The 10,141-nt window shown below is 36.8% G+C and overlaps 1 protein-coding gene across 1 annotated transcript; it reads left to right on the forward strand.

Moving 5' to 3' along the window:
• The first annotated feature begins 106 nt into the window (after positions 1 to 106).
• Positions 107 to 9,847, forward strand: LOC145784464 (uncharacterized). Its single transcript, XM_082596282.1, has 4 exons — positions 107 to 202; positions 3,536 to 3,718; positions 6,107 to 6,210; positions 6,780 to 9,847. Exons 1-4 carry the CDS (start codon positions 178 to 180, stop codon positions 6,987 to 6,989), a joined length of 522 nt encoding a protein of 173 aa, XP_082452408.1. The 5' UTR covers positions 107 to 177; the 3' UTR covers positions 6,990 to 9,847.
• The last annotated feature ends 294 nt before the right edge of the window (positions 9,848 to 10,141 follow it).

The following is a 10,141-nucleotide window of genomic DNA, read 5'->3' on the forward strand; positions in this document are numbered from 1 at the left end:
ATGTCGCATAGTATTTAGACATCAAACTATATAGGCATCGTCATGTTGGTACGGTATTGTTGATAGGTAGTTTCATTTATAACTGTAATAATATTTTATTTGCGGCAGGTTTAAGTTGACAATTGCAAAGGAAATTTTAGTTATTTTTATTTGAAGAAACTGTACTTTTCCTTCAGGATGCCAAACTCAGATCGCTCATCAGGTACAGTTTTTATTTGTATAATCTGGTTTCAATTTTTACAGTTTTAGTGAATAAATCTTATGTAAATAGCTGTTGCCTACTCAGTGGCTATTATATAAATTATATACATTCTTTGATACAGATTGTGTATAATATATGTATGTTGACCGCAATGCAATGGTCAATAAAACTGAGTAATCAAGACAATGACCTAAGTGTGGTTTATATATAGTACATTTGTTTATACAATAATGCTACATTTGTTAGTGTTGCCAAAACTTATAAAATCACATACCATATTATATGTACTTTGTTTCATTTGATGTAACTTTTAGATCCTTGAGTACTGCTACTGCTGCTGTAGACTTAAAAAAAAAATGAAACTTTTTAAAACTTAGAAAATCATGTTGTTTTTTTGTTGTATATATTTCATAAATGTAGAGTGTAGACTGTAGGTACTAGGTAGGTGGGTAAATATACTTTTGAAAAGTACCTTCCTGAAATATATCATCCTGATAAATATACTTCCTCGGTAAAAGTTTTTTGGATGGACATTTTTTTGGTAATATTCCCGAAAAAATATACCACCCCGAAAATATTTTTTTGATGAACTCTGCGATGGTGTATTTTTCAAGGTGTAGCGGACCTGGTGTATTGTAGGTTGAAACGCTTGTTTATACGTAGCCATCAGAGTGACAACGACACCTGTGGGCTGTGGGCATGACGGTGGTTAGGGGGGATCAGGACACACGGTCTTCCACGTCTGGCTTAGTCTTGAATGTAGGGATGAAGGCGATGCAACACAGCAGAAATACTATTATCAGCATATGAAACGAAATTCAAAGAAAGAAAGGCAAAGCAAGGGTCATCCAACCTAACATCTAACAAGCCATTCTCAAAAGTAACCACCAAACAACAACTAAGGCCAAACACTGGCACCACAACAAGGATTGTTAACAGTAACTACTATACTAAGTTACTAAAGTCTGAAGTAGTAGTTGTAGTAAAAATAATAGTGGGAGCAAGTCTTTTAGGCGCAGACAGTTAGGCGCTGGTCAAATAGGCACTGTGGCGTCTGGATATTTAGGTGCGGAGCACTGTGACGCCCGTTCATTTAGGTGCTATTCCTAGTAAAGTCTGCAGATTGTATCAGCTTGGCAGGTAAGGCAATGCTTTTCACACAAAATGTTATATTAAACAGAAAAATATGTTGTTTTGTTAATGCGCGTGCATTTATTTGTTGTTAGTCATGGCTTCACTGAGTGAAGCTGCTTTATCTGGTGATGCTTTTCACACAAAACGTTGTATAGAACAGAAAAATATGTCATGGCTTCGGTGAGTGAAGCTGCTTAAACCGGCAATGCTTTTCACACAAAATGTTATATTGAACAGAAAAATATATTGTTTTTTTTAATCGGCGTGTTCAGCATTTATTTGTTGTTAGTCCAGGTTTGCGTCGGGAAAAGCTTTATCAATAAATTATTCAAGTTTCCGAACATAACTGAGTTTACTTTTAGTTATATATATAAGTCAAATAATAACTACACTAAACATCAGTAAAAAATATACCATAATATAGCCTATATATATTCAAGCAAGTGGTAGGCTTGAGTGAAGAGTAACTTAGTTTTCCGTCAAAACCCCGACTAGGTTTTGCCAAAGCTGAGTTTAGCTGCAGACTTTACTAGGAATGGCGCCTAAATGAACATGCGCCACAGTGCTCCGCACCTAAATATCCAGACGCAACAGTGTGCGCGCCTATTTGATCGGCGCCTAACTGTCTGCGCCTAAAAGACGTGGACCCATAATAGTGACACATCATGGTTGCAGCTGCTTAAAAAAGAACCCTAGGTTTGATTAGAGATGCTTGGGGCGTTGCAATCACTATACACAAATGCACAATGTAAGGAAACCACAAAACTATCTGTATAACGCAATGTGAGAAGGCAATCAAGCACTGTGTTATAGTTTATTCTAAAGGTTATTAAGGGAGGCAAGAATGTCTCGAGAACCGCAGAAACGAACTGTGAGCTCGCGAGATTATACAGATTCCAAAATTTTAAAGCAAAGCAAGAATAAGTGATGTCAGAAAATGTGAAAGCGAACGCGTGCAAAGCTCCTGGGAGCTATACCGGGTGATATTTTTCTTGGAAAATATTTACCACGGGAGATTTTCACCAATTCACATATTTCAAGCACAACATACTGACATACAATCATACATATTGATATATATCTGCTAGACTACTCAGTTAGATATATATCAAACCATTGATTGATATTTATACCAATGATTGGTTGCAATACATACCAAAAAGTCAAGTGTAATAAGCACAAAGAGTATTCATTTTGTGATCGATTCAATGCATATTATATTATCTGAGACTTAACTTCAAAAACGGCTTAGCTGTTATAACAATGTAAATTGAGAGTTTTATTTTCTTGATTTAGATGTGTGACAATGTAATCAGTGTTTATCAAGGTGTTCTACCTGCTGTTTATTGTTTATGCTTTAACTTGGGTCAGATCTAAGGTGACAATTCAGAGCCAGATTTGTGACAATTAACTGCAACTGACCAGTAAACGGTGCTTTTGAAATTATTTTTTATGATTATATTTTGTACTTCAACTTACGCATCAACAAATCACATTTCCGTACCAATATTCTGTGTGTCTGTTCTTCTAGAAAATGACACCTGCATGTTTTACTAAAATTAACGCTTGGTTTTGGAAATCCAGGCATGTCTTTTTTGTCTCAAGGTGTCTAAGCACGTCTTGCCAAACAATGTCTAAATGTGATACTTTCAATTTTATGGAAGACAAAATTATCTATAGCAGCCTCAACAAACACATACCACAGAACAAACAAACTAAGAATGTAACCAGGCAATAATCAAGATAAAGAGCTTGCTGATTCTGTTTGAAGTACCGTAGTTAGATCTGTGAAAACAGTCACGTCAGGCGTCGCCAAAAACATTATTTCACAATTGCCAGAGTTAATATATGATAATGTCTTGGTTTGAGGAAGTAGGATCATCTGAACGATGTTCTGAAGTTTATTGGTTTGATTCCTATTATGATAGAAACTGATCTTCCTTGCAGTTTTTTGTTTTAAACCTTTATCGCCACGGAAGCAACTGCTGGTAATATGATCGCTATAACCTTTGGACTTCCCATTGTTATGACAATTGACAGCTGTTGCACTAAACGTATTACAATGATATTATGAGTTTTGTTTAATGCCGAATTTCTGAACTTCTACCGTACTTCCCTAGTGACTGTGAACCAAAATAAAAAGTCTTTAATTTTTATGATTATCTTTTCTACATCAATTTCTGTTACGAATATTTACAGGTTTTGAAGAGCGATATCGTTTGCCGGATGATGGCAATTCCACTCAAAGGACACCGAAGAAATCCAAACCTAGTCCTCAAAAAACACCACGCAGTGGTTCTGCAAAAAGAAAACCATCAACCCCATCAAGGCTGTCAGTTCACAACCAACCACCCACTAGTCGACCACCTCTTCAACCTACACGTAAGAGCAACGATTTTTTTACTATGTTATTTTTATTTTACTTTTGATTTTATCTCCGATATCTTTTCAGATAAATTAATTTTAATTGTGGTTTTCGCGTACATTTTTGTGTTAGAATTTGAAACACTTGCCTCTATGTGAAATATTTTCTGTTGACCACGTAAGACAAATGATAAAACTGAGCAATCAGCAAAATCAGTTTGACAAGCGATGACCAAGCAAGTTCCAAATGAGCAAGTAAATCTCATTTGTTGATTTGGCAGTAGCTGAAATGTACTTACTAAGTTGAAGCATGTGGAGTGGTCTGGTGACCGTAGTTTCAGAGTCCTGCTATCGTAGTTACATATTAAGTGACAAATCATCACAGCGAAAGTTGATATTTTCTTCATTATTATATTTCAATATATTTGTATATTGCAATACAGTGTGTAAATTTCATTTTTTTCCGAAGTAATAAGAATCTCTGAAAAGTTTTTTTGTTAGTTTAAATGATAAGTTCCACAAATGATTAATTTATGATTGTTGGCAATTTTAGTACAGTAGATCAATAGAATATTTAAGCATAAGAGTCCAACAGTTGTACAGGTAAAATCGGAGAATGATTTCAACACTACCAGGATAAGAAGTCAACTTCTTTATGCACATCTTGGTGGAATATCTCGAAAGAAATCTCAGCATTGACATAATGATTACTGAGTTGACTGCTGTGGACTTGACATGGTGTAGGTTTTAATAACGTAGGCAGTCATTTGGATTATCATCGGATCCTTACAGGCAAGTATGTGTGTGGCATGCAAGAATGAATCAGGACATGGACTTTGCCAACGACAAAAAATTGAATCAACAACATTTCCTGTGAAGATTGCTGAATGCCAAAACTCTTATAAAAGGATTTTTACTTTCTTGGAAATAAGGACTTTGTTGAACCAAAAACAAAAATATAACAAAAGCATGGTGTTGCTTGGCTTTCCATGGGTTATGTTTCATATTCTCTTTCCTTTGCGCACTTTAGCGAATTTGACATAGGCTACCATTGATTTCGGGTCTGCTACTATTCGGTGAGTCCGATTCGGTGAGAACCTTTTTCGGTAAATTTACTATTCGGTAACTTTTGAAATTTTTTTTTGAAAATAATCGGGTACTGTAGCCTAACTATCATTGCCGCTTTTACATCGTTTTAACGTCGCTAAACGTTGAAATTAGACCCTAATCCCTAACCAGTAACCCTAAACCCCTAACCCTTAACCCCTAACCCTAAAACGGCAATGATATTTAGGCTACGGTACCCGATAATTTAAAAAAATCACCAAATAGGGCTCTCACCGAATCGGACTCACCGAAACGGGCCATTCAGCTTGATTTCAGTACGCAGCTAGTTCTGGTGCTTTTGTCAATCCCTGTTGCATAGCATTTTCAAAATTCACACACCCTAAGCAGAATGAGTGGTACTGTAGCTGTAGGTGCATGACAGAAAATCAAGCCAACTACATACCCTGTGAGAGAACAGTAAATTGCTTCTTTTGATATTCTTGTCACTCTTTGCTTTAGGTGGAGCTTCATTTGAGAATTTACTTAATTAATTAGTTTTACCATAACGAAATAAAACCAAGCAGCACAAACGGATTGACATATTTATTTCCTCATACAAAAAATGCGTAAAATCTATATCGAACGTTTTCGACACAACGATCTCTGAGCTCATCAGGAAAAATAACTGTTTCACTGTCATATTTTTGTTTTTCACAAGGGGCTAACCGGCTAAATTATATCATCATTATTACTTTGGATATGGAAACAGTGCTGTGTAGAAAACACTGAATCAACTTCTTTTTTTTTTTTGCTTGTTTAAATGAGTTAAGTTCGGTGGTGCTCAGGGGTTGTAGCCGGCGTATATATGAAACTGCTCCAGCTTCGGATCTCTCTTCTATCGGAGCATAGCTCCAGCTCCGGAGCTCTTTTATACCACTCTCCGGTTCCATTGCCATATTTTCTCAAATAATATACAACAACTTCATTAATAGTCGCCCTCGAGCAGTAATCAGTTCAAATTGAAAGTCATGAAATAGCAGATGCACAACAATTATCCAACAATTAAAAATACCAGCCCACGAGTATCAATTTTGTAATGGGTTGCTGTGAAATTATGTGAAATCAGCCAATAGCATCTCATGAAATTAATTGGAGCATGAGTAACTGGCTCCAGCTTCACCTGAATTTAACTTGCATTTCCAGCTTTTGAAAATGCAAAGTTCCGAGGCTCCGGCTCCAATTTTGTGATTAATTGTCGTATTTAACTGAATACTGAAGAGTTTGGGTGTTCATCAGGACAATTATCGTTTCTAGCACTAGTTGTCGTATTTAATGCTCATTTAAGTTGATTGTTTCCAGGAAAACGTAACAGATTCAGACCTGGAGTGAAAGCCCTTCGAGAAATCAAAAAATTGCAACAGACAACAGACCTTTGTATTCGCAAACTTCCTTTCAGCCGCCTTGTAAGTGATGTTTGCTTTTTACATGAGCTTTGTTTTTACTATGATGTCAAAGGTTACTTGGTACCAGTCATAAGGGTAGTAGGGCATTACTTGATCTCATTTTTTTCATGTGATTGAACGCATATCCAAAATTATGGCTTCCATGCATTTACTAGGTGCTTCAAAAAAAAAATTAAAAGTAACTTCGTTTCGAATGATGAAATACCAAATTAGCCGACGTACATCCCAAATTTAATTTCAGTTTTGGCCTTTCTCTTTCGTTCCACTACATTTCGCGTCCACACATTTAGGCACATCATCTGGCGTAGTCTCCCTCAATGGCGTCGGGCGATTTAGAAGCCATCTTAGAGCAATTGCAGTAGTATATCGATTTCGAAATTTTATTTTGTGCGTTATTCGCTCTGAATTGCGCATTGTGATAGTGCGCGAAACGCCAGTGAAACAATAAATCAACTCGCCTGTTCCTACTTTTACTGTCGCAATCATCAGACGAAGGTGGTACTAACTATTGCTAGAAAGCATTATTATGATTAATAATCTCCTTCGTAATTCCCACAATGTGATTTCAGGTGAGGGAAATACAATCGCGACAGAATCGAAGGATAACCCACTGGCAGGCAGCTGCTCTCTCAGCCTTGCAAGAGGCTACTGAATCCTACTTGATCAGGTTTTTATCCGACTGCAACGAAGCTGCGATATTTGCCAGACGGGTCACGATCATGCAGAGAGATTGTCAATTCATCAACAGATTGCGCTCGAGGTCCGGGCAAAGATTTTGAAGTGATCTTTGTGGAATCAATGTTCTTTTGAGACACATCGAGTCAGTTATCGTGATCGAATACATCGATTCACCTTACCGGGGGATGCTTTTGATGCTCTGTTATTAACTCGGCCCAGATTTTTTTTATTTTGCTTGATTCGGACTTGCATTGAAACACTATCACATGCGCTGTGCGCTCAGATCGTCGAGGTTCATTCCAGGAGGGCAACTCTACTTGAAAGATAATGTAGCAATGAAAATGATAGATTAAATCGTTGAAATGATGTTTATCGTGAAAATGATGTTAGATTAACCATGTGACTCCTTTCGCGGAGGGTGTTATATTTCGTAGACATTTATATCGGCCAAGTCTGCTTTCGATTCACTCAGAGGATTTGACCGCCAGGCTTCAGCTAAATTTCCATCTTCTAGTTTGCACCAAATAAAGATACGCATTCAACCCTATTTTCGCATGACCCCTTGCTATCAAGTTTCAATGTTTCTTTTTACATTGTTTTTAACGTCTCGCAATATTGAAACAAAGAAAAAAAAGTTAGCTTCACTGACAGTAAGGTGCGCAATACAAAAGTGTTGCCAGATGCTGTTTAAATATTCTGCCGCACGTCTTATTTAGCTAACTCAAGAACAGATTAATGCGTGATTGCTGAACCTTGTTTGAACTTGCACAATATTAATTCAAAGGTACCGGTACCTTACAAAACCGTTGACGCGATACTGTTTGGACTACCCAAAGAACAGACTAATCAGTTAACACTTGACTTAACAATATTATAATTTTGCAAAACCATTAATACAGAAGAAAGATTGCCATGTAAGTGAGTACTTTGTGCAATTTTTTATAAATTTGTAATTTCTTTTCATGTAAAATAATCTAAATTCATTAACAATTATTCATACATTGCTTTTTTTTTACACGGACGCATGCCTAGTGCCTACTCGATGTTAATATAAAATCGCTTTTGGTTTACTTTCGTTGTTTTAAAAATTTTGGGCTAGTCTTGGGAAGAAAAATAACATTTGGAAAGAAAATTTAAAGAACATCTGGCAACACTTTCGTTTACTTCGCCCCACTTCTAGCAGCAAGGTGGCGTAAGTGGTTCTATCTGTGATGTGATTTTCCCTGTGCATAGTGAAGAAGACATGAAGCGATGGATGACATGGAACGAAAGGCGCAACTCGTGGTTGTGTTTCAGTGCTTTTCAATTTTCCTTTACAGTAATAGCGTCAGAGGTGTTCACGAACAATTCAGTTTGGTGCTGACCTCATCTCTGTCTACTATGCTTGTTCCACCCAAAAAAACATTTTTACATTTACAACTTCTGCAGACGTTAAATCAATTTAAAGAAGGAGTGGTTGGTTGGCCGGGTTGTTTTTAAAGTGTTTACTTTTCTATGATTCTTTATATCTGAATATTGTCTGCTCGAAACCTGTGGAAAAAGCCTGTTAATTTTGAAACTCGAGTATTGGATTTTATCATTACTTGGTCTTTGTCTGTGGTCCTATGGTGGCCCATTTTACAACAATTGTCAGTGCATATATTTCGTGAGAAGTAATCGCTCAACTGCTTTGCATTGAATTTTACCAAATTACAATCGGGTTGACACGTTTGCGTATTACTTGTTTTTGCTTGCTTTTTCACTGCCATTTCTACCTTTCGTATACCACTGCTGTTCTGTAACATTTCTATTGAATAGTGTAAGCAAAATGTTACGCATTTTGAGCTTATTGTACGTATGGTAGCTTTTACACCACTCCAGTAATGGGTTAGCCAATTCCAACAATGAAAAAATACCCATGTTTTTCTGTAAATACTCTCACCAGATGGCCATGCTCTCACTATGGTTTTTCAATGAATACTCCTGCTATGGTTATAAATATCGCATAGTAGCCACCATTATACTGTAGATAATTAAAGTAACTTGCGTTCTTCTGGTGACTAGAAGAACGCAAGTCACCAGAAGAACGCAAGTTACTTTAATTATCAAATGCCTGGTGAACAGTCACTCTGTTTTATTATACTGTAGAAGTAATATTTTCAATAGCTTGTAAGTTTTTACATCATCACCAATGGATCTTTTGTTCAAAACATTGAACATTTTGATCATGTTTTCCAACCTACAAATTGCACGACCGACTAGTTTTAATACTTTTTTATTTCAGTGGCTAGATCACTTTTCTGTTTCCCTTTCGCGTTACAGTGAAATCCTGTTGCGGTCTTGCAACCTCTCAGCATCAGTGGTGGGAATCAGCCGGTTCGTGCGAACCTGTTCTTAAATGTTTATGATCCAAGCCGGTTTTTAAAAAGCGTTTGTATTATGTGTCGTCAATATGAGACCACTGGTAGTGAGTAGCGGGACACTTGAGTACGGTATTTGAAATTCACAACCAGTCACATTTGATTGTTTTTATCGAACCGTAGTCAGTATTTACCGCGCTATGTTGAATCGATGTAATAAAGGATAATTTCCTGTACAGGCAACATATTTTCCAAGGCCGGTCCCTACATTTCTGCTTAATTTTAATCCAATCAACGTTGTTCGTGATTGCAGTGATTTGAGCCGACTTCGTCATTGGCACCCAAAGTAAAACTGACAAAAACATTATTGGCACAAACAAAATTTGAAAATGTCACGCGACAAAACTGACAAGATAGAATAACAATAAACTACATTTCTTAAAAAACAAACTTTTATTTACTTTTGGTGACATGATAAAATGTTTAAGCGCTTGCAGACGTGTTTGAGAATAGTCTTACGCATAGACTACTGATCATGTTTCGGCACTGCCTTAATAATTACGTAACGCGAAAGTTTTGTGGATATATTTGTGAAATATACGTTAAATTGTTGAACATTCGCTCTGTGTCTTCTATGTGTGATTGACAGTTTAGGTAGATTTGCCTCCCAGCTAGTCGTATTGGTCTTTTACACATTGATTCAACATCTACAAATATTGAATCATCATGGATGATGAAACCAAAGACTGGCTGCGCTCTAGTAGCCTTCAGTGTTATACGCTGAGGCTAGCGCCGTCAATTTATTTTTAGTTGACGGAAGTGATAGCGCCGTCAACTATTTTGCCGATTTTAAGCGTCACGCGCTATGCGTCATTTTTTGTTTTCATGGAAAATCTCGTTTCACAATGAGAGTT

The sequence above is a fragment of the Aplidium turbinatum genome, chromosome 15 (genome assembly GCF_918807975.1).
Source record: "Aplidium turbinatum chromosome 15, kaAplTurb1.1, whole genome shotgun sequence".
NCBI classification, from domain to species: Eukaryota; Metazoa; Chordata; class Ascidiacea; order Aplousobranchia; family Polyclinidae; genus Aplidium; species Aplidium turbinatum.